Source organism: Dendronephthya gigantea, unplaced genomic scaffold, assembly GCF_004324835.1.
Source record: "Dendronephthya gigantea isolate DGI-Jeju-01 unplaced genomic scaffold, DenGig_1.0 000024F, whole genome shotgun sequence".
Taxonomy (NCBI): domain Eukaryota; kingdom Metazoa; phylum Cnidaria; class Anthozoa; order Malacalcyonacea; family Nephtheidae; genus Dendronephthya; species Dendronephthya gigantea.
The window spans coordinates 299,956-324,748 of NW_021163034.1; the positions used below are offsets into that span (position 1 = coordinate 299,956).

Consider the following 24,793-nt stretch of genomic DNA (forward strand, 5'->3'; position numbering starts at 1 on the left):
TAGTTTATGAACCACTGTTCCTTTTAAAACGTTATAAAATATCAGATAATACTAATGGAAAAGATATTCAACATTTATAAACAAACGATGAAAAAAATTGATGTAAAGATTTGCGTTAACCCTGGGTTAAGTTAAACATCTTTTGAACAACTGGCCCCTGACCTTTCCTCGTTAAAACAAACAGAATTACGGGTACAAATTGCCCGCAACATCTTTGAAGACTTAGCTATTGTTTCAAAATTAACATATATATTTCTGAATCAAAATTTTAGAACAACGATCGAGAAATTACTTGCAGCAAAATTAAGGGAACTGTCAAAAGATCTACTGGAGACGCAAAGAGCCGTGGTATCGTCTGCCTACAGTTACATAAGGCTCGCAATGCACCTTGATAAAACCTTTGAAATGTTGAAGGTGCTCGACCAAAATTTCCGTGGCGATAACGTCTCTAACCAGGTAGCCAAAAGCGTTGTCGGGGAGATAGTCGAAGGGGAAGTGTGTCCGGACAATTTTATGGGAACTAAACTTGATTACGGTCATCCGTTCTTTCGCAAAGGATTCGACCGTGTTCCGTGTAGTGATTTCATTCCAATTGAACGACTTGTGACCGTCTTAATTACCATGCCTCAGGAGTTACCGAAGCCAGCACAAACATACCTCGAGGTTATGCAAGGCATCGCCACGTATTTTCCGGGAATTCGCGTTGTTCTTGCAACACAAAGGGAGTTGGCTCCTTCCGTGAAAGATGCTATCTCGAAATTAAATGTTACTTTCGAGAACGACATAATTCACGGTGGTAAACTCGGTGTGATATGGCAAAGGTTGATCGATAAGGTGTCCACCCGTTATGTTTTGCTGGCTCAGAATCTCACCCATTTTGATGATGATATTGGTCTGGAGAGAATGGTCAGGGTACTGAGCTACGAGCCATTGGTGGCGTTCGTCGGTGGAGCTCATCGTAATCTGACGGGACATTGGGATAACGGTTGTCAACAGGTGTCGTTTAGGAACATGACGGCCAAGTACATGGGTGGATACTACAGGTCTTTTAACGAATGCTTGGTGTGCGACTTCCTCTCGGGACCGATTATGACCAAAACAGAAACGATAAAAAAATTGAAGATTGATACGAGGTAAGGCAAAAGACTTTGTGACTGACACGAGCATAGCGTCGTAGCGATGATAATCGAGGTTAAATTGTTCTCATTTTTGCAATGAGAGTTTCTCTGTACTCAAATTTCTATTTTATTTCCATTCCTAAAGGTTATTTTTATAGTTTTCAAATATCGTAATTCATCGGCGACGGCTATTGCCGGTGCAAAAATAAAAGCATTGTCTAGTGTCATCGATAGAAATTATCGACTTCACTGGTCACCGGCAATGGATCGAATTTTACAATCTAGGAAATGTAAAACAATCATTTGCTAACTTTTATAAAAATTGAACGAGAGACAAGTCGAAAACTCAGTTTTTTGCTTCAATCTTTGGCTTCAACCAATCATTACGCAGAACTGTAGGAGTTAGCGTTCCAGATTTCAGTACAGTCCACCGCGTTGTCCCCTCATAATTTTTTATTCCCGATGTTTCCAGTATGGGAAAAGGTGTTTTCCGTGATCTTTTTTGGCGCCTGAAAAAGGAAATGCCGGAGAAGGTCACGGCAGCTTGTCCAGACGTTATGTTCAATACAGATCCGGGCGAGGTGGAGGATGTGGAACTCGTCGAATTTGCAGATAAGCACATGATCCATAGGATCGTTGAGGCAAGTGGTCAAGTACGCTGGTATGGATGTCGATACGGTCTACCCTATACGAAGCCAAAGCTGTGCAAGAGGGACAAAGGCCTTGGACTTTCTCCAGCTGATATGGAGAACCTGGCGGATGTGATCAAGTTCTTTCTAGCTGCGTGTGAAGACGCTGGTGCGTTCTGTGAACTGTACGCTGGAACATTGATAGGTCAGTATTGAAGTATCTTTAAAGTTGCTTATTATATATTAGTTGTCTTTGATGTTGATGTCTTTGATACCAGTTTCGTAGTTCGCAATCAGTGACCCCCTCCCCCCCTCCTGCAAGTTTGAGAAGTGCGGTCAGTGCGTGGACTGGACACACATACTTCATCGGTACCAAGACACTAAAGTTACCATTCCCAACAGGTGCAGTCAAATTTAACGGCATTCTTCCTTGGGACATCGATGGGGACACCGCCTTTGTATCCGCGAACTTCACAGTCATCAAAAATCTTGAGGAAAAAATTAAAATTGCTGGTTACAGTCTTTCGGTTGGGTACGGTACCAAGGTTGAAGATGGACGGATATCGCGAGGTTACTTTGCTCTGGGAACCACGAACTGGAAGGTGGACGTCTGGGGCTACCCAGACCGCTCGAGTCAGATTGATGTTGCAAATGGAAAGGTTCGAACGAAGGTCCTTCTCGCCGGTCAGTGGGTGAACGTTCCACACAATCCCGGAATGGTTGTGAGGAATCGGTACGGAGCCGAACCTTACAAGCATCAAGAACACTGGCGTCGTCATGGACGCGAAACTTCGTGGAAATTTTACGACCCAGGATGGTTCTTGAAATGTCCCGAACCCGGGCATTCTTCTTGTCTTGAGCAATACCCAGCGGACGGTAATATGCAGTTTAGAGACTACTGCCTGAACTGAATTGGACTCCATTGTAGATTCCCTGTTTTTGCGCCGCCTGGACCTTCGGCTTCAACTCGTACGGCGCACGTTTTGGGACCCTGTAAGACAGTGCCTACTGGGAAATGTTGCGAGGTTGATGCTATTTTTCGTTACATGTTTTTGTAATTAGTTAGTTCTATAGGTTTTTTTATGTGATCACGGGAAGCTCAATGGCATTGATTGGGTAATGAAATGCACTCTGGTAGGATATTTTGGAAGTTAAACTGAGAGACTTTCATGTTAATACAAACTTTATTTGAATCGAGCCTTCGAAAATCACTTCATCGTCGTTTTCATGAACATATTTATATATATTCATTAAAGGGTTTGAAATTTGGAAATTTAATAACATGTTTGTACTATATTATTTTCCGCCCTTTTATTGATTAATCTAAAGGCCAGTTTCAGACCACAAACTTTACTTTTTCATGTGCCGAACCGAATGAAAATCAACTAAAAGACTTCAGAACATTATAACTTTATAGCTTCAGCTTTCGGCACATGAAAATTTGACTTTTGAAACGGGCTAATTAGAACTATGGTCTAACAAATCTGGCCTGATTATAAATCAAAGAGCTTTAGTGATTTCATTTTAAACGGCTGTGTAGATTGATTTGTGTAAACATATTCAATATGTGTTCGGTTAATCTCAATTTTTTTTGTCCTCGGATATTAAAATTTGAAATGGCTTTCATTGTTGAATGGATACTCCATCAAAAATACGAAAACATCTGTTCAAAATAAACAGACAATGGTAAATAGTTAATTAAAACTGTAATAACAAGTATTTAAATACCGTGTCGAATACACTGTCACTGGAACTGATCTTGTGGTGGTTCAGCGAAAAGTATCGAATAGGAGAAATAGGTTTTCACTCTGGTAACATAGTTATGGGGAAAACTGAAACATTTTTGAAATATTTCGCTTTTTTTATTACCTCGTTGACAGTGATTTTAGGGATGCAAGCCCAGCTTTCTCTGTTCTCAAGGAAAGGTATCGATACTGTAGTATATTATTATTATACATCTTTGTCTTTGATATCTGGTGCGTATGATCTCACTGCGTATACGTGATATTATCAAATCATATAGTTCTTATGAACAAGCTAGGGTATATAGTAGGGGAACTCTCCATCTTCTTAAACGGGTTTAAGAGTTCGACGTTAATTCACCAGATTTCGATTTTTTTTTTTGAATAATTTTTCAGGTCAAATATATAGTTCACAAACCATGTAAATAATTGTATAGGCTTTCGGCTGGAAGGAAGAACAATCAAGTCGTTTCACGTCTCGTCTTTGACAGAATGTGGTCAATGGTGCTTGAGGGACTCTGGTTGTTTATCGATGAACTATGGGTTAGCGAACAGCGATTCGCAAATGAGCATTTGCGAGCTGAATAACTCTACAAGAGGAGGTCTGAAACACGATACAAATTTTGCGTACTACGAGGCCATCGAACGGGTACGAACGTTATGTATTATTTCAGGTATTAATATAAGGGAAAACTAGCTGTCGCCATCGCCAAACGCGCATGGGATGGTGGGAATAACCATGCATGCAGTATACTATAAGATTAGCTGGATTCTAGGCAGACATATACCAAATGATCAATAAAAGAACTGTAAAAATACCCTAGAACTTCTGACAGATCCACACACGCATCCAATTAAAAAACTTGCCTTCAACTTTATTTTAGAAACCCAAGGAACCCGTGAAATCAAAAAGTATTTCGAAGAATGCGACAAGCTGCTCCTACTACATGGCCCATGGTGCACCGGGGGTTTACACGATATACAACACCGCAGGAAACAAGACGTACAACGTTCACTGCCATTTCGACCAGAAAAATCAAAAGAGTTGGACGATGGTTACGTCATTCGCGTTTTCAAACAATCAACACTTGTCGAGCAGTCCATTTTGGGTGGACAAACCGTACAACGAGGAGGCACCAAACTTTAAACTCTATCGTATGTCCTTGAAAAGGATGATGAAGGTACGAAAACTAGCTACTGAGTGGAGATCAATTTGCGCATACAACGGAAAGATGTCTGACCGGTTGGACTCAGTCAGAGGGGAGTTTAAAAACCTCGATCCATTGAAGAACGTTACGATAGGCAGTTGTAAGCGAGTCAAGTACGTTAACATCAGGGGAACTACGTGCGTTGATTGTACTGCTAAAGTTTTTCAAACGGAGACACAGTTTTTTCATATTGACAGCGACAAGACATGCACGCTTCCATTTCCTCCTGATGCTTCGACAATCAGCGAGGATAACTTTGGTTACTACCGAAATGTCAACCCAAACTTTACGTGCACCAGTGACGGAGAATCTACGACAAGCTGGTGGTTTGGGAATTAAGTAATACAAGTCTCACGGATAGCATAGCCGTACCTACGGGGAGTGGGAGGGTGTTTTTTATTCATATACTCATGCTCGCACAGAGAACTCTAATATACTTTCTTGTTTTATTTCTGTCTCAAACATGTTGACGTGCATGCGGCTGTTTCCGCTTCCTTATAGTGGTAGACTCTGTCTTTTTTCATTTTTATTATGATTCGTCTTTTCTAACTCTACATGACAGGTAAAGGCTGGCATTTTATGAAATTAAAATAACTTTAAATAAGTATAATAATAATAAAGTTTATTGGTCGGGGACTCACAGGCTTAGAATGATACGACAATCAGTCTATAGCAAGTATAAAACATGCAAAAAAAGGCTCGTCTTATGTAATTGATTACTGTAATTCAATTGTTAGTTATCTAATCTGCTCTGTGTACATACCACGAAAAGAATTGTTGTTGAATCATCAATGTGGTTATGATTCGTCACCGTTAACTTTGCATTCGCTTCCAAGCCGCAGTAATGATATTCATTGAAGTAACCGCGTGTCATTCCGGGGGAGACTAAGCCGTAAACTTGTGCTGCGTGCCGTCAGCCAATAGCAACACGACTGATTTCTGGCTCACCCAGACTAACTTGGTTTGCTTCAGATTCACTGGAGTGATTTTCACCTCACGTGAAACATTCGAGGAACGAGTGCATTTGATCCCGGAGCCCAGGACACCGAACAGCGAGGAACTCGTCTGCGGATGGAAAAACAAGGGAATAGGCTGGATAAAAGGGGTTTGTTTGAATTAACCGAAAGATGGAGAAGGGGATGAAAGGGGGTGGTGAAAGGATAAGGGTAAAGAGGGGCTAAAGAGTAAAAAAGGGCCAAAGGGTCAAAAAGGCGCCAAGGGTTAAAACGGGGCTAAGGGGTGAATGAAGAGAGTGAAGAGGGTGAAAGGGGATGAAGGAGGTGAAGGGGGTAAACGGAGGTAAGGGGTTTAAATTATAAAGCTGAAAATACTCACCTGCCAAAAGTTAATTTTTGCTTCCTCGTAAGAATAGGTGGCGAGTAATTTGCTGTCTTTTGAAAATCTAACAGCGGTGATTGCAGATGAATGTGCTGGAATGATCTGTGAAGGACATAAACGTCTCTATGAGACCTTTTTATGCGGTCGTAACAGATAAACTTAACATGCATGCTAAGTGTATCATGATAAGTTAATTTTTAATTCAGGTACACAGCGTATGCAGTACCTGTTCCTTGGACGAGCGAAGTTCATAAATTGTGAGTTGACCTGATTTCGAACCGACTGCAAGACGACGTGTATTGGGACAATAACTGACCATGTGAAATCTAAAAGTAAATACATCCAGTGAAACGTAAGTCGGTTGCCTTGGACACTTCAACAGACCGTCTTAAACAAGCATATCTTCAACACCCGTAAAACAATTAAATTCAGTCAAATTCTAATCTTGTATCAATTTGATTTAACAGTCAACAAACCATATACGCACTTGAAAAGGGCAGAGAAAATTTCTTCTAAGCTTCGTTCTTTTAGTTGTTTTGGCTCAATGCAGTGGACAATGATCTGTACTACCTAAAATTATTTAAAAAAGGTCATGCTTCATTCGCTTTACATGGTTTATAAGTAAATTAGCTTGTACATAGGTACACCATGTAAGTATATTTATTACTGCAAAGCTTTCGGTCCGTTAACCCGGGCCTTCATCAGTGAAAATACTTCAAAAACTCATTTACCGAAAGCTTTGCAGTAATTAAATACTTATGTGGTGTACCTACAAGCTAATTTGCTTGGTAAATGGTCTTTATTACACATATTAATAGCAGTTACGCTAAATTATTGATGTGTTTATACTTTTTAAGAATTATGTTTGCATGTCACCATACAAACTTACAAGAATATTCCTCTCGCTTTATGTTGAATATGATATTACCTCTGGTAACAGTTTAATGACTTCTTGCTGTGTTTTGTCAATCATCAATTCAAGAACTCGCAGAATTTCTTTCTTGGAGCGATGCAGGGTTGACGAGTGTTGAACGTCCGCGGACGAGGGCTGATGACGAACATGACTGTAGACCGCTATGGCTGCTGGGGAGGCTTGATTGAAAGAGAGCGAGGCTTGGGCCGAGGAACTGCGCGCCACCTGAAAATGTAATTGTGGTGTCAGTTTGTCAACCTTGAAGGTCTCTCATAACTTTTAACAAGCATGGAACAGTTTGAGACAAGTTTGTTAAGTCATTCATTTTGTATAGAAAGTTTCAAATAAGTATTTGAGTTGGGGAAAAGCAGATCAATCAATATTTTTTAACAGAAGTATACACGGTGGCAGTATTTGAAAGAGGAGTTTTAAGATTCTGCGAGACTTGAGCGAGAAACGTTACTACAAACCTCTTTTGCTAATGTTGTTATGAAGACTAGCGGACGGGCAGTGGAGATCAAGGTGAGTGCATGTCGCGCTGATCTTTGTGAGTCCGCAGCACTGGAGAGAGGCAATCCTTTGGAGAACGAAGCCACGTGACCCCTGTTGTCAGGACAGAGTTCCAGCAGGGCCATAAGTACCGCTGACACGTCCATATAAGGCTCCCACAAGGGGAAACCACGGCCTATCAGGTCGATGGCGGCCCGTCGCATCGATGTATAGGATAATGTGCGGGAGGATTGACTTTGGGATTTCAGCAAAATAAACATGAGCGCTCGACTGGTGAGGTAGACGACCCGAGAGGGAAGCAACATTTCACCTGAGTTGAAATGAAAACAGAGGCTAATTTATTTCTTTTTGAATCGGAACTGTGCGGGAACTAGAATATGACATATAGTTTTGCACTCTCCTAGACGAAGACAAGTATTGTAAAAAAGTTCGCCAGTACAACACATTACCTTGAAACCCGACTTTCTTCTGCGAATCGTTCGACGATTTCTCTCCCTTGTTATTGGTCCCCGACAGCGCCCCAAGATCTTTCTGGAACTCGGAACCAATCACGGCCAACATTATGATCGAGGTTGCCTGGCGACGGCTGGCGTCATATTGGAAGAGCTTTTTCGCGCCATCGAGAACGTTGAGTACATCTTCGGAAAAATCATCTTCGCCCACGGACACATCACTGGAATCTGAGTTTTCTAGGGAAATTGAAGAGTCGTTCTAGCGACAAAGTTGCAAAGCTATTGCCACAGCCTAGTGAAAAAAGTTGGGGGTAACTTAAGGTCCATTTTAAGCTAGAAAGACTTTATTATGATGGGAGATTGGTTAAAGTGTACAAAAGCTGAACCAAGATAACCATTTTATAGCTGTACTGTTTCAAAAGGCGAAAACGATAACTGAGATGATTCTCATTTCGTTATCCCAACAAACATCAAATTTTCTTCCATCAAGTGTATGCCATTATGGTTGAAGAACATAATCTATACTTTTTTCTTATTCATGAAATGGCGGAATCTAATATAAGCAAGGAGTCAAGCACGAATCTGGCAAAGATAATTTTAGATTCAATTCTTTCCGTCTCTTGCGTCGCAATGTACTAACTAATATATCGACACACATACCAAAATCGGAATCGGTGGATTCCAGTAGAACGCTAGAGCCCTCAATTTCCTGGGGCAAATATTGTACCCAGGTTTCCACCACTTTAGCTCGGCCTTCCATATTTATTCGCCTCAACTCGGTCACGAGAATAGCTTGGGCCGCTTCACGAATCTTCACATGAAACACAGGATAATTTGAGTATAGAATAATCATTAAACCCACCTCTTGTAACAGAAACTTTCACTACTAAATTTTCAGTGCCTGCAGGGAACTCACCTCCAGACAGCGGTCTTGCCATCTCCTTGCTAATACGTGAAGTAATGGCGGCCTATATTGAGCCATGTCCAATTTATCGGGTAGAAGACAGCAGTACAATGTTGCCAGTCGACTCCAGCCCGCTTTGATGTTTGCGCGGATCATAGAACTGATTGCGAGGTTCGCTTCCTCATCGCGTGACGGCGACTCAACTTCGGAACCCTTCGTGGCGTCCTCGCTCCGCCGAGGAGGAGGAATAGAAGGTTTCTCGTGACGAGGCAGAAAGCTGACTTGGGACATGCTCATGAGGGTGTTTGTAAGAGCAACGATACTTAGCGAATGTTGCGTTGTCAGCGCAGAACAAAATTCCCAACGAGATTCGAAGAACTTCTTGTGACCAGTTTCCTTAGAAGAACCATCGGTCGGATCAGAGTTCGAATACCATCCGGGAACGATCAGGCTAAGCTTCCGGTGGGTTAAAAGACCGAAAGAAATGGGTTTGATCGGTTTGAGAAGCCCGAGTCTGTTCGTACAGGTTTCGTCGATCTCAGGATCCAGTCCCCAAGAGTGTAAACACGAGACGAGCAGCTGAGCACCATCGTGAATCTCCTCCAGGAACTTTAGATTTGGACTGACTTGATTTGCCGAGGTGAACGAAACATGTTTTGAATGGTCTTTGTTTGCTTTTCGTGTGTTCAAGCCAACTAACATGAAAAAAGGTTACGAAGTTTAGCTTTTGGACGGTTTTTCTTATCAGGAGAAGTCAAAACTTAGCCAAGGGGTTGAAATTTTTAACAATCAAAATTCTCACAAAGTGTGAAATATTACACTCAGTGTGAGAAAAATCATCGCTTTCCTCTTCACAAGAATCTCTCTCTACATTGTACCAGAGTAGTTGGTGATCATTTAAGGCATGTTTACACTTCTAAATTCAATGTGATTTTGGACGAGATTTTATTCTTTGACAGATGTGAACGAGATCAAAAGTTACGGGTGTTGAAATAAGGGCACTGATATATCAAAACATTCATAACTAATTGCTCGTTTGCATCTTTCAAAAGAAGAAATAGCAGCAAAACCTGCAAGTGTAAACGGACTTTGAACTGACTATGGTTAAACCTTTCAAGGATACATAAGTTAAGGCATGTTTTGAAGATTAAAGGGCAGAACTCAAGCAGTAATACAACACCTCCGCCACTATAAAACAGTTCAACCAAGCTTGGCTACTCACGTTTTTGCGTTTTCACTTCCTCCACGAGAAGATGGCAGATCAACGCCTCCATATCAAACAGCATGACGTGAATCTCCGGTTCATCCGCCCCCGTCTTCAAAGATGTCACACGTACTGGGACACTTTTACTCATCTCCTGGTAACTATCGACTACAAGGAAAGTAATGAGCAATTAGTGAAAGAGGGGGAGGGGGTGGCTCAGTTTTTAGCATAGCTTAGTATAGTCCTTCCCATCGTACCTGGGGATCGCGTAGGCGCGCGTTTCCTTTTGCTCCTGGGACTGGACACGCGAGTTCTCTTGACTTTCCTCAACGACATTTGTGACGGCATTTTAGGGATATTTGTCGCAATATGCGACAATTTTTTCGTGAACACTGTCCTCGGTCTTAAACTCCCATCCGTGCTTAACTTTCCCGACTCTTCGTCGCAGGCATTGAGGATTTCCACGGCAGCATCGCCAGTAACATACCGGTCTAGGGTTCCTGAAAGATAAAACGAGAGGAAACACATATACCATTATACCATGAATCATGATGTGGCTTGAAATGGGTAGTGTCGCAGCTCCTCGCAAGAATGACTTTCATTGGCTGAACTTTACAATACATTTCTGTTTCAACCAATAGTATAGCTTCGTTCATTAGAAAGCATAGAAAAGCATTATCCAATTGGACGAAAGTTTCCGAGAGCTGCGACATGTTCCCTTGAAATGAGTTAGTGCTTACTCGTTTCATCAGTTGTTGAAAATAGTTTAGTGCAAGTTCATTATAGTATAAATACGGGATCTCAAGCATTTTGACGAGTTGACAGATCAGTAAATCTGAGGCATTATTTATTAACTGGACTATAACTGAATGCAATGGAGTTATACAATAACAATTACTAGCCTTAGACTCGGTGATGATGGTGGAATTCGTTTTACAAAATAGAATTTTACAACAGAACAAAAAATGACCAAAAATTCCTAAATCACCGAGCCCGAATCACCTCGCAAAAACTAAGCAGTCGTAGTGCAGGTTTCCCACTGTTCAGGAGCAAAATGCTCCATAACTTCATAAAGTCTACTCTACACAGAACTTTAGCTCACCAGTTTCAATTTGCCATACGTATACGCTTCCATCAGACAGGCCAATAATCAGAAAATCCTCGGCAGGTTTCCACCTCACAGTTTGCACGGGGAACCTGTGGCATGACGCAAGCAAAAGGCATCGATGATCACGCAAGTTTAGCAATGCCACAGAATGATCTTGGGCTATCGAACACACACAGTGTTGAATGCGGACCTGGAAAAGAACGAAACATCTCAAGGGTCTTATCACATGATAGTGGCCTAACATTAAGATCGCACTGGGTAAGCCTGTTCTACACAACTGGGCGAAGACATCGTTGGTATTCGCTGGAGTTCGCTGAACTGTAAATAAACTGGAAGTATAACTAGTGGTTAACATGCCACTACTCGGCTGAGGCCAAAATGGTGTTTGGAGCTGAGATATTTAATCTGAAACTACTTACGCTGCTTTCTGGAGGTGTACACGTCAACCTGAGTATCTCTCCGCCATTGGCTGAAAATGACGCCAGCAGTGCACCGGAAGTAAGGCTCCATAACTTGACTGTGAAATCCGCTGACCCGGACACGAACTGCTCGGGGGCATATCGATCATACTCTCCGTATGGATACAGAAGGCATGTGACCTTACTTCGATGACCAATCAGCTTCTGGTATTTCGGCCATGCTAAATGGAAAATCCATAGAATAGGGCGGGAAAGGACTGCGACTTATTGTTAAATAAAAACCATTTCTCGGATGAAACAACTTAATATCTCTTGAAATATACTATATTTATGTTTCAAATTTACGTCAGGGCTATAGTTCTTATGCATAACGGAACATAATACCCCCTCCTCGTCTCCCTATTTGTCAGATGAACCTGGGAAACGTCAACCCAGTCACACTCACCAGCTGGGTCAGTATTGTTTTCCATCATGAACTGTGTTTTGGCGGCTTTGGTGGCGGAGATTATGATAATGGACCCATCTTGACGACCGCACGCGATTCTTCCTTGAGCCGCCAAAAACAAACTTGATGTGATCTTCACGGGTTTTCGTCTGCCGTCCTACAAACGTAAACAAATGTTAAAGAATGCAGATAAATTTCTGACAGAATCACCACCAACCCATGCTAGAATTCTCTAAGCTCAAGGCATAGAGAACACTAGAAAATGACTTAAACTACAAACCCTACCGTACCACTATGACCTATGCTAATCACAGTAAAGTTCAATCATGTTACAAAAACACTGTGATTATATTTTCAAGAACATACCAATGAATCGAGCAAACCACAAGGCTTGTTTGAGGATAGCCAGACGTCGATGAAACTACCCGTTTCACTGCAAGGAATTGCTAAAAAATAAAATTTAGGTTTTAGTGTTTTCACAGCCGTCATAAACAGCCGCCACTATAAAGTTGTAAAACGAATTTGTTCGTTATTTTGTGAAATTTTGACCATTTTGTGAATGATTAAATTTGTGATTAAATATGGTGCAGCGAACTTAATTATTTTACTCCAGTTAAACGGCTCAGTTGTTCTTTGAATGTACAAACTATCGATATATTCAATTAGCACTTTAAGCAGACTACGGGCACGGTCCAGAAGGCCAAATGCGTCTAATACTATATTGCGGTCCGTGATCAAAATAATGTACAATAGCATGCGCGCTGCAGACCGCAATAGGAATCTGGACACAAATTGGCTGTCACGGAGATACATGAAAAAACTGTTTGTATACGTCATTTTCAGCTAAACACAGAAGCAAAAATTGCTCATTATTGTCTAATTACGACGTACAGCAAATTGGATGATGTAACAAACATCTAATTAATGAAATACAATTAATTAGCAACGTAACAAAGCATGCGCGAGCGAGCCCAGTCATAATTGAATTGCTTTCAGACAGTGCGGAGTTACATTGTTACAGAGAGAATCTAAATTGAGTTTATCGTCGTTTATTAAGGAATTTTAAAAAGCAAAATGAGTGAGGAACGCGAAATATGTTCGCCTAACGATGGCGAAGATGCTCCGAGTAATTCCGAAGATAATTCGGAGATTTATTCCGAAATGAAGGAAATGTTGAAAAGGGATTGTCTCTTTCCGAGACCAAGCGATCATCTTGCGACCGTCTTGCGTTCGGGGGCACGTCGTCCTTTGTCGCCGATCGTGAAAGTACACTCGTTAGCATACCTGTTTCCCGCTATCGTCATTATTCGGGAAAAACTTGACGACATGCAAGCGATGAAGAAGACGATCGAGTTCATCGGTTTCATGGCAAAAAAGAAAAAGTTGTTCAGCGATCACCACCACTGGGACATGCGCACGAAGTTCTTGGATGTGCGTTTGAGAGGCATGGAAAAAATCGTCGAAGATCCACGCAGAGCAAGCCGCAAACCGAAGGGAGAGTTTCTTGTGCGAATTCCGATCAAAGCACTTCAAAAAGATGCGGCAAAAACAAAGAATGGTTGGAACAACGAATACCCGAACGTGTTCATCGGCTCCAGTGGTAAGTACAATCGGCCAATGAATGAACTCGTCAGCGCGGTTCGAAGCGAAGCGAAAATCCAACACTTGAAAGGAAAAGCTAATGGGGATGCGATTGCGCCCGAACGAGGAGACTTTGGATCAGCGAAAAATACAAGAATGACAACCGAGGGAAATCGAGAGGAAACTGACGCCGGAGATTCAAACAAACGTAGTTGCATCGAGGAAGCATCTGCGTGTAAAACGGACAGTTCACCTGCGTGTGAAATGGATGGTTTACCTGCGTGTAAAACGGACAGTTCGTCTGTGTGTAAAACGGACAGTTCACCTGCGTGTAAAACGGACAGTTCAACTGCGTGTGAAACGGACAGTTCACCTGCGTTGAAAACGGACAGCTCGCCTGCAGGTGAAACGGAAAGTTTACCTGCGTGTGAAACGGAGAAAAGATCGGCTACTGAAAATGGCGAGAGACCGAAAGTAACTCTTGAGATGCTACGAGAACAGTATCATCGGAAAAAACAAAGAAACACGGCAAACGTTGAAAGTACCGTGGACGAGAAACGTCGACGAAAGGGCTCTTCGAAAGGGCTCTCCGAAAAAACTCTTGAAGAGTTGCGAGAACAACATCGTCTTCAGAAAGAAAAGGACGCAAAGAACAGTGGATCGTTGGAACAAACTCTTGAACAGTTGCGACAACAACATCGTCTTCAGAAAGAAAAGGACGCAAAGAACAGTGGATCGTTGGAACAAACTCTTGAACAGTTGCGACAACAACATCGCCTTCAAAAAGAAAAGGACGCAAAGAGCAGTGGATCGTTGGAACAAACTCTTGAACAGTTGCGAGAACAACATCGTCTTCAGAAAGAAAAGGACGCAAAGAACAGTGGATCGTTGGAACAAACTCTTGAACAGTTGCGAGAACAACACCGTCTTCAGAAAGAAAAAGACGCAAAGAACAGTGGATCGTTGGAACAAACTCTTGAAGAGTTGCGAGAACAACATCGTCTTCAGAAAGGAAAGGACGCAAAGAACAGTGGATCGTTGGAACAAACTCTTGAACAGTTGCGACAACAACATCGTCTTCAGAAAGAAAAGGACGCAAAGAACAGTGGATCGTTGGAACAAACTCTTGAAGAGTTGCGAGTCCAACATCGTCTTCAGAAAGAAAAGGACGCAAAGAACAGTGGATCGTTGGAACAAACTCTTGAACAGTTGCGAGAACAACACCGTCTTCAGAAAGAAAAAGACGCAAAGAACAGTGGATCGTTGGAACAAACTCTTGAAGAGTTGCGAGAACAACATCGTCTTCAGAAAGGAAAGGACGCAAAGAACAGTGGATCGTTGGAACAAAATCTTGAACAGTTGCGACAACAACATCGCCTTCAGAAAGAAAAAGACGCAAAGAACAGTGGATCGTTGGAACAAACTCTGGAACAGTTGCGAGAACAATATTGGCTTCAGAAAGAAAAGGACCCAAGAAATGCACAGAATACCCAGGACGAAAAACTCAGACAAGAAAGTCTTCAAAGAGGATTGGACGGCCATCCATCACGCACGATGGATATGCCTTCGACAAGTACAGATTACGAACATTTTTCTCCGAGCTACGAAAGCTCACAGGATCTTATTGTGAACGGAAAATCGATCCAGCGAAGTTTTGCCGCCGAGTTGGACAGCAGAGCAGAAACGCCGACTTGTAAAGTTCAAGACGAGCTGGTGTTGGAAGACATCAATGATAACGATATCGTTGGGGGTTTGTTGATCGTCCGTACATCCTGCACATTGGAGATCTCTGAGGATGAAGAAAACGCGGGCATGCAGGCCACGGCGGGTGCAAACCTCCTGAAGAGCGAAGGTCGTGGAAAATTGATCCAACAGAATACGGTCGAGCAAGAAGGACAAGAAAGAACTCTGTCAAGATTGCAGAGATTCCGAAATAGGATGAGTTATCTGGTGTCGTGCTTCAGACGAAATCGAGTGATGCCCATTAACATTTGATGACTGACGTTGAAACATGATGGACGTTGATGCGTGTAAGTTCACACGTGCTGCATGAAATTCGCTACGAAGATGAAACATTATGGGACTAAAGTTAGGGCGAGAGTTGTAGCAAAGATCAAAATCAGGGCGAGAGTTACAGCAAAGCTGTAGCGAGGTTTGCGTCTGGAGAATTCGATTTACGGTTGTGTTGGACAATGGGATAGGTGTTGGAACGTTGGGGTTCGATTTTGGGGTATTTGTCTGTTGTTTGCGCATGAGAGTTTATAGATTAATATATATTCATGTAAATATTTAAAGATGATATTTTTGTACAGTATAATACGACTTAATTAAAATATTGAAAAAATACAACACCGCCTACTCGTGAAAATTAGAAACATATTACCAACCAAAAAACCTATAGATTCATTTCAGAATGAAGATGCCAAAAATTATTAAAACCTAATCCTCTTGGCGGTGGCGTCTTGCGTCTAAGATTTATCAGGATGTTTATCATCGGATTGAGATGTGATTTACCTCCGCAAATGGATTTGCCAACGATAAGTAATCACATATTTCAAGAGGGTCATGCATTGAAGTAACGATTCAAATATATGTCAATTGATACATGTATCCTTATGTACAGAAATGCACTGTCGAGAAACGCACAAAAAGTGTAGACCTTTGGTACAGTTGAATCTTTCTATACGCACCTTCATGAGGTTTCCCAAAATTTTGACCTCCATTGTTCTCAAGTTCTTTTACGATTTGATCGATGCGCCAAATGTTCACTCTTAAAACAAAACGGTTAAATTTGATTTTAGAGACTTGCAGAATTTCTGCGGAACATATGATCGATCGTCACAAAAAGTCTTGACTTACCTTCCACTTGCATTTCCTTCCACGATTAACTTGTGGAACGGTTCTCGACGGCCAAAAGAAAACATCATTCTTGAACCGTTAAATGTTTTCTAAAACATATCAAAAACGGGATATTTTTCACGGTTAATTAATTGTTATCTTTGGTCAACAATAGGTAGGTAAAAAAGATATGAAATTATATAATTTTCTATATTAATTTGACTCCAGTTTGAATGAATTACACCACACTTATTTAACAAAACATTTATGTTTTTGCAATTGGGGCATTGTATCACGCACCTTTTGACCTTGATTTTGAAATGTGTAAATCAATTCAGGTTGACCATCTCTGTCTTGTTGTCTGATCGAAATTTGCCCTGCTGAAAAACAAATAAAAATTAGATTTAAACCTTAAGAGCATCTTAAAATGAATAATTGTCAACTGCATTGTTGACAAAAAGTGCCAAGTATCAATTTCACCTGGAACAACTTGTTTTTCTGGGCAACATCTAGTTAAACAAAATGCAAGAGGTTCTTGTTATTATTAATACTGCATTTTATAAATTATGTATCAAAAATCATTTAAAATGAAATGTGATATGCTTTAACTGTTCATACCTCTGAGGCAGTCTGTACATATAGGCTTTTCCTATCTAAAATGTGTAAGAATATTAATATAGATACCAATTTTGAGTTAACTCAAACTCTGAAATATTTATGTATATAATATAATCATCTCAAAAAAAGGAGAAAGATTAACAATTACCTTTGACCAAACAAGAACACAATTGCTTTGAACAAAGTCAGCTGCAGACCAGGTCTCAGCAGATCCCGCTGACATGGCCGTTAAGAACTGGAAGTTACTGACATCGTACATCTGAACAAAAATTTTACGCACAATTTTAGTAAAAAAATTATTTTGCTGTCTTCTGGGTGGTTGCATAAATGTAGGTGTACCTGCCATTGTTTTGCTGAGACAATGAGTATAGTTCTCTGTGAGAATGGATTGCAAACAACATGAAGTGCTTTCATTCCAGCCATCTGAGATAAACTTTGATCATACATTGCTTCTATTGCCTAAAATAGTAATATTTTTTCAAAACGTGCAGTGCAGTTATTTGTTCTATATATAAAGCATGTTAGCCCTGACCAACCAAGTGCCAATTAAATAACCACCTTATTTTCTGGATTTCTTTTTAATGGCCATATTTTCACTGTTCCGGAAAGCGTTATTCCAACAAGAACATCCTCTGAACAAGAAGATTTATATACAATCCAGATTAATGAAACTATTTGAAGAACAGATTACATTACATATGACATTCATGCAATGTAAATTCTACTATTAAGGTGATAATAGAGATTCAAGAAATCTAATCAGAGAAACTCTGTGAGATTACACTGGACACCTTGGCGGCGGGGTGGTCTAACCACACAAGCTGCGGCTAACCAATTTGAGGATGCACTGGATGATAGTGTATAGAGCACCTGTAAAGAAATAAAGATATATCAAAATACAGAACTTGAGAGAAAAATGTATAGTGATTGTAGTGGCTCAATTTCATACACAAAAGCTGCAAAGGTCTGATATCTTATACTTACTTCTAAAGTAAGAACATCCACAACATAGACATCAAGATAATATCCATGGCAAACAACCCTCCACTCCTTATTACCTCCAGTGGAAACATGGAATGGCTGAATTAAACCAAGTGAATATGTTAAACATTAGATATACACTCAAAACTCAATTATTACATCAAAGTTCCGCTACCCAGGGAAATGTGGTCAATTTGAATTATGATAAAGCTGTCGTACTCACCAATAAACTTGTGTGTGCTCCTGCGATGGTATTTGTTTGTATGCAAAGTCCATCATCCACATCCCAAAGACACAATTCCCTTATGAAAAGACATAACATGAGTTTGGAGAACTAACTGGAATATATATTAAGGCAATTTTTTATTCTATTTGATCCAAAAATGTGCAATATATAGCCTCAAAATGTGGGATATAGGGTTCTTTCTAATCTTATTGAGCTACTAACGGTATGGAAGGTATACATATTGCAAGGCGAGGCTCTAAGGGAGGGCACACACTGTTATATTGTGAGGTGAAAGCTATAGATCCAGCATGTGGGTGTGCAGATGGAAGTAGATTGGGATCAGTGCATACAGATGGCTATCCTGTGATATTCTCCAGGCGACTGGCTTGTTCAGATATCAATTTTGCATTTGACTTATCAATGATAAGAAATTACCCATTTTCAGCAGCACTGATTACAGCAGACTGATTTTCCAAGCCAACACAAGCACAGGCTAATGCACTGACCAGATCACTGTGACCAAATATTAAACTCTTTGCAACCACCTACAAAATTAGCCAAAATACATTCAATAGGATAATACCAACTCTTTTCTACTATGCTGCAAGATTAATTAGCACCTATCAATGCCCATACAGGGTGAGAAAGATGCAAGGTGGTACTGGGATACCAGCAAGTGACGGTGGTAGGTGGGGGTAGGCCCGATCGTCTCACCTCAACCTTGCCCCCCTCCAAATGCCTAACATCCCAAACGCCTAACTGGCCTGACTTTGAACCTGTTATGACAGTTTTCTGATCATAAGTCACTAGTATACAGGTCACCACGTGCTTCGGAGGAGTGCTGCCCCAAAATACCAACGGAACAACGGCAGATGTTGACATTATAATGAAACTAAAAGCCTGAAACTTTGAGAACTTCAGGTCACATCCATTGTTGTTCCTTTCGAATTTGTTTTCACTTGGATATCCGCTGAACAAGAAGCGGCATTTTCCTCCCCATGTATTTTTCCCCGGTAATGACTTTTTTAGTATCTTTCTAATTCGTTTAACTTCGAAGTTTACGATAAATAATTATATTTCATAGACAAATTTTTGTGTAAATTACTATAAAGCACGTCAACTATAATAAAATCTGCGAACATATATAACTTATTTTGTGATTTGCATATTCTTCTAGGGTACAATTTCCGGTACTATTTGAATATACGGTAAAAATGCCACTTATTATTAATTATCGCAATTTTTCGAGAAGAGATAGAATTTTCGTTTTGTAAATATGGCTTTTATATTATATTTTATCATCGCGATCGTTCTGGCAATCCAACAGGTGAGTTTGCTGTAAAACGCATCGATATTTATTCACGCATGGCTTTAGATATCATTATATTTATCGCGTGAGTGGTTTATAATACAAGAGACGCTGAAGGCATTTTATTAAAATGCCAAAAAACTAACTTTCACTTTTCATAGGCGAACGGAGAGTATGCCATTTTGCGAGCGAGTTCTGAGTCGGGATCGAAGGATTTTTGTGTGGCATACTGGCCATTGTGGCACGATTTGCCTACGAAATTAAGATATACAGTACGTATCTACCCAGATGTCATTTGTCGACTTTTTAATGTTCTCATTTTTTAATCTACACTTGAAATTTGAAAAGTCATGGATACAATGACTATATTGTTTTCTAACCAATCGCCATCTAATATCTTACTTTGTTACACCTTTACGTATTTCGTTGTCCAATAGTTATAATTGCCTGCATTTGTTATGATTGCTTATGAAAAGCTAGGAGACAAAAAGATCTAAGTGACGCAGTCTGCATCAAGAAAACATGATTCGTCACAGTGAATTATAAATCAACTACTCTGAAAAAACGGAAATTTTTCTAGCTAGTTTATCTATAATATCAAAATTATATATAATTTTAAAAATTAGTTTAGAAATTCATTGTTTTCTGTCAATGAACACCAAAATATTAGCATATGTAGCATGACTAATTGTCAGGCTGGCTAGGCCACTGTAGATTTTTAGTTTAGATTTTTAGTCGTATTGTCATGAGTTGCCCATGTGTGCTGTTTTGCAACAAATCCATAACATTATCAAAATCTATAACAGCCAACCACTTAACAGCATATATCGCAGACTTTTTGCTTAATTTAGCACTTGGGTAATATCTTTTTTAGCCAAAATATGAATACCAACTGGTGCATCTTGAAGATCTATGTAACGAAGACAAACAATTCTCTTTTGGGAATAAAGCTGTATTTTCACCAGAGAATAAACATGTGCCTAATTGCACATTCACGAAGCGATATATGAATGCTCAAAGACAAAATGCTACAGAGTTGGTCGTTGTGAGCACAAATGATCAATTGGTATGATCAAGTTCCTATGACAAATAGAATTGCATTGACCAATTTATAGCCTGGTTGTTTCATGAAATGGTTGCCCCCATCAGTGGTTGAAATAAAATTCTTCATATTTTCTATAGTTTTTTGCAGTGGCAAACTCTCATTCAGACTATAATATATCAGAAATCCCTTTGGCCGTTATGAAGAAATCTGATTTCTCCACCATGCAGGTAGATGCATATGGTCAATACAGCACTGACCATATAACAGTAACGGATTGTTACAGTAAATAAAACAAAAATATTAGCACTGGAGACAAAGCTGACTGGCTACTATGTTTCACCTCAATCTTCTTTAGGCACTTGGTGAAAATGCAGTTGTTCAATTATATGTACCACCAATCTCTGCCCAATTGATACAAATATGATTGTGATATGGTTCCTAGCTGTTGGTACAGTTGTTATTGGTGCTTACTGGAGTGGTGTTGTTGCCACGGAACAAAGGTTGGTTTGGTTTAAGTTTAAAAAATGCATGTGGGTACAAAATTTGGAACTAAAACTTTCCCACAATACCTCTTCCAAGATAGTTTTAAATATCATATCTAACCATCTTTTCCTCCATTTTCTTGTTTATGTATGTAAAGAGAAACGAAAACAGGGAGTAATGAAGCTTCAAGCAGCAGCTCTGATGAAGATGAACAAATGCAGATCACCCCTTTGATGGTTGTCATCTTTGTCATATTCATCTGCCTGTTTCTGCTGTTGGTCTATTATCTCTATAAATATGTGGTTTATGTTATAATTGCTATATTTGCTATCGCCTCGGCATCTGGAACATTCGAGTGCCTTAATGCCTTTGCTCTTAAAATACCACTTTGTAAGTACCGCATTGTTTAAGAAGCTCGGTTCACATTATACACAAACTAGTGTTTTCAGTTGTTAAACATACTTGCCACCCCTAACCAACCATCCACATATACCTGAATGGTGAAGTCTATTGAAACATATTCCTGAATGGTGAAGTCTATTGAAACTTCTCTACAGCAATGTGTTGCCCTGGCTGTAATTTTACCCAGCTTCACAATGAGAATAACTTTAGAACTTGTTATTCAATGGCAGCAGAACTTGTTGTTTAAAGTATGGAGAAAGTCTCTTAGGTCTTTTGAAAGTCTCTTGAGAATCAAGGTTCATGAAAAACTGTGTGCCATCCTATTTGTTTTCCTCACAGGTACATGCAGAATACATGTGCCTTTCACTTCTGGTCCTGAAAAACATGTCCTTGTCAGGACAATGATTGTTTGCGGGATTTCGCTTGGTTTAGCCACCTGGTGGGTTATTGTACGCAACGAAAGGTAATTTGAGAAAATGCCGCTTGTTTCAACGACTAGAGATTTTATTATCCTCGCTCATTCGCAATGCAAATGTGAACACCGCACTTTACGTTTTCCAATAGCTACGGTTGGATCTTACAAGACATTCTTGGCGTGTTATTTTGTATATCGATATTGAAGAATCTACGGTTGCCAAGCATGAAGATTTGTACCTTACTGCTGGTGTTACTTCTGATCTATGACGTTTTCTTCGTCTTCATCACCCCACTTTTTTCTGCTGGTCATAACAGCGTTATGGTCGACGTCGCTACAGGTAGATAAGTAAATGATGTAGCTATAGCAATACGCGTTTTAATTTTAGCAGCGGGGTTATGTCTATGAATTCAACGGTGGAAGTTAAAGTATTAACCTTTAAAATGGCCTTATGAAAAAAGCTGGTCCAAATCAGAAGTTTTTCCAAAAGCTGGTCCAAATCAGAAGTCCAAAAACTCGGTTTTGTGGCAACCATCTATTTGATTGAAAAACTAGTCAATAGTATATCGATTGTTTTTATTGCATGTTCAGGTGAAGGACACAAAGAACAGCTTCCGATGGTTCTCAAAGTTCCACGTATCATCCGCTCTGCTCTGTTGATATGTGAAAGAAGGGATTACTCATTGCTAGGTTTTGGAGATGTTTTAGTGCCTGGTATGTTGGATTCATTCAACACAATAGTTGCGATTACTTTAGCTAGGAACTAGCCCTGGTCTGAAATTGTGGACATTGAAGAAAACAAAATCAGTAAAGCGCAGTAAAGAATAACGAATGCCCCCAATAAAGTCATATTTCTCTGTGTTTATCAAGGTCTTTTCGTTTCATTTTGTCATTCTTTCGACCGAATGGCAAAGACGCCATATCGAATATACTACATTGCCAGTTCGATTGGTGAGTTTTCCGAAAATGCAGCATCGTATTTCAATCAACTGAATACTTATGATAATGATGGTATTTTTTACATTTAGCATATGGCATCGGTCTTCTTATCACATTCGCTGCTTTGTATTTTATGAAAGAAGGTCAGCCTGCTCTGGTCTACCTCGTGCCGTCGACGTTACTAACAGTTATGATTATTAGTTTAATACGAAAAGAGTTTTGGGATCTATGGAATGGATCGTGTGTAAGTGGATAGACCGTCCTCATAGTGGCGTCAAACGCAGGATGAAAGTGTCACACGAAATTTGATTGGCTCCGCAAAACTGACGAGTCAATCAGTAATATTATAGGCTTTTTGCGTTTGACGTCATTATGAAAAAGGTCTATTATATACAGTTACATTTTTGTCTGGTGAAATAAGTGATAATGGTAAAGTTCAAAGTTGAGATTTAAGAAAAACACGCCAGCGGCAACTCACCACTTACTTTATCACCTCAGCAATGAAAACCATCTGACATCTTCAGATTTCTTCAATTCATAATGTCCCTTTATTCCATAATGTCCCTTCATTCCATAATGTCTCTTCATTCCATAATGTCTCTTCATTCCATAATGTCTCTTCATTCCATAATGTCTCTTCATTCCATAATGTCCCTTCATCCCATGATGTCTCTTCATCCCATAATGTCTCTTCATCCCATAATGTCTCTTCATCCCATAATGTCTCTTCATCCCATAATGTCTCTTCATTCCATAATGTCTCTTCATCCCATAATGTCTCTTCATTCCATAATGTCTCTTCATCCCATAATGTCTCTTCATTCCATAATGTCCCTTCATTCTATAATGTCCCTTCATTCCATAATGTCCCTTCATTCCATAATGTCCCTTCTTTCCATAATGTCCCTTCATTCCATAATGTCTTTTTCCATCCCATAATGTCCCTTCATTCCATAATGTCCCTTCATTCCATAATGTCCCTTCATTCCATAATGTCTCTTCATCCCATAATGTCCCTTCATTCCATAATGTCTCTTCATTCCATAATGTCCCTTCATTCCATAATGTCTCTTCATTCCATAATGTCCCTTCATTCCATAATGTCCCTTCATTCCATAATGTCCCTTCATTCCATAATGTCCCTTCGCACCATCAATCACAATGTCTACCGTGTTCTATTTCAGAAATCCACCAACCCTATCACTCAACCGTTAGTACAAAGCGACAACGAAGACGACTGTGTTTATGACAGAGAAACGGACACACGTCGGTCGAGCACGTCTAGTAACGTAAACAATGAAAGTCAAAACAGTGAAAAACAACATTTAATTAACTAACCAATTTAACTAACCATTAAAGCTATGAAGAAATTCTAGTATATTGTTTAAAATAATTGTGCGCTGAATATGAACTTTATTCAGTAATTTTGGGGGACGTTGTATAAAGAATATTGTAAAATTGTTGACGTTGAGTTACGTTGTATAGTCCTTAATTTTATCACCGAATAATTTCAGCGGTCTGTTCTATAGCGTCTCTACTATAGCTAGATATGCATCTAAAGTGTGGTTTCCATAACTTCTTATTTTTCACAAAGTTTACATCGTATATGAAGTAGAAAAATATTGCTTATATGCAAGAAGTACTTTTCTACACTGATATGAAATACTAATTAAATTTGTAAGAATACGTCTTCACTGGAGTCAGAATAACAATTTTATATATTACGTTTATGATCGTGATTTGGCAAAGTGTTTTGGTTCATGATAAGATTGTCTCAGTGCTTGGAAAATTGAAGTGCTGCATCATTGAATGGTTTTCCTTGAAACGTCGGAATTTGTAATATTAAATACTGCGAATCTTCCAAGGATGTTACTATACTGTAGGTAACGTACAAACGGCTTTTTCATGGTTAAAAACTCCAGGGGCCGGTAAATGGTTGTATCAAGCACGTTTAGCTTAAACGGTG

The 24,793-nt window shown here is 39.9% G+C and overlaps 1 protein-coding gene and 1 pseudogene across 6 annotated transcripts; one reads left to right on the forward strand and one right to left on the reverse strand.

Moving 5' to 3' along the window:
* Positions 1-5,211: 5,211 nt before the first annotated feature.
* Positions 5,212-23,403, reverse strand: LOC114522840 (WD repeat-containing protein 7-like). Of its 6 annotated transcripts, none has more exons than XM_028543602.1 (31): positions 23,313-23,391; positions 22,325-22,423; positions 22,128-22,222; positions 21,158-21,360; positions 18,670-18,779; positions 18,232-18,310; positions 18,012-18,107; positions 17,819-17,897; positions 17,586-17,659; positions 17,367-17,486; positions 17,176-17,286; positions 17,028-17,062; positions 16,890-16,918; positions 16,710-16,789; positions 16,431-16,519; positions 16,262-16,341; positions 12,357-12,436; positions 11,991-12,147; positions 11,546-11,766; positions 11,121-11,316; positions 10,276-10,518; positions 10,037-10,186; positions 8,827-9,509; positions 8,571-8,721; positions 7,908-8,147; positions 7,419-7,768; positions 6,964-7,173; positions 6,523-6,605; positions 6,262-6,361; positions 6,033-6,137; positions 5,212-5,762 (listed from the first exon to the last, which is right to left on the reverse strand). In XM_028543602.1, exons 4-31 carry the CDS (start codon positions 21,182-21,184, stop codon positions 5,583-5,585), a joined length of 4,158 nt encoding a protein of 1,385 aa, XP_028399403.1. In that variant the 5' UTR covers positions 21,185-21,360; positions 22,128-22,222; positions 22,325-22,423; positions 23,313-23,391; the 3' UTR covers positions 5,212-5,582. The 6 variants fall into 6 exon arrangements, with proteins under 6 accessions (XP_028399403.1, XP_028399404.1, XP_028399402.1 ...); XM_028543603.1 differs by having other exon boundaries at positions 23,306-23,366; XM_028543601.1 differs by lacking the exon at positions 22,325-22,423 and having other exon boundaries at positions 23,313-23,403.
* LOC114522842 lies at positions 19,456-24,398 on the forward strand (annotated as a pseudogene).
* Positions 24,399-24,793: the final 395 nt, after the last annotated feature.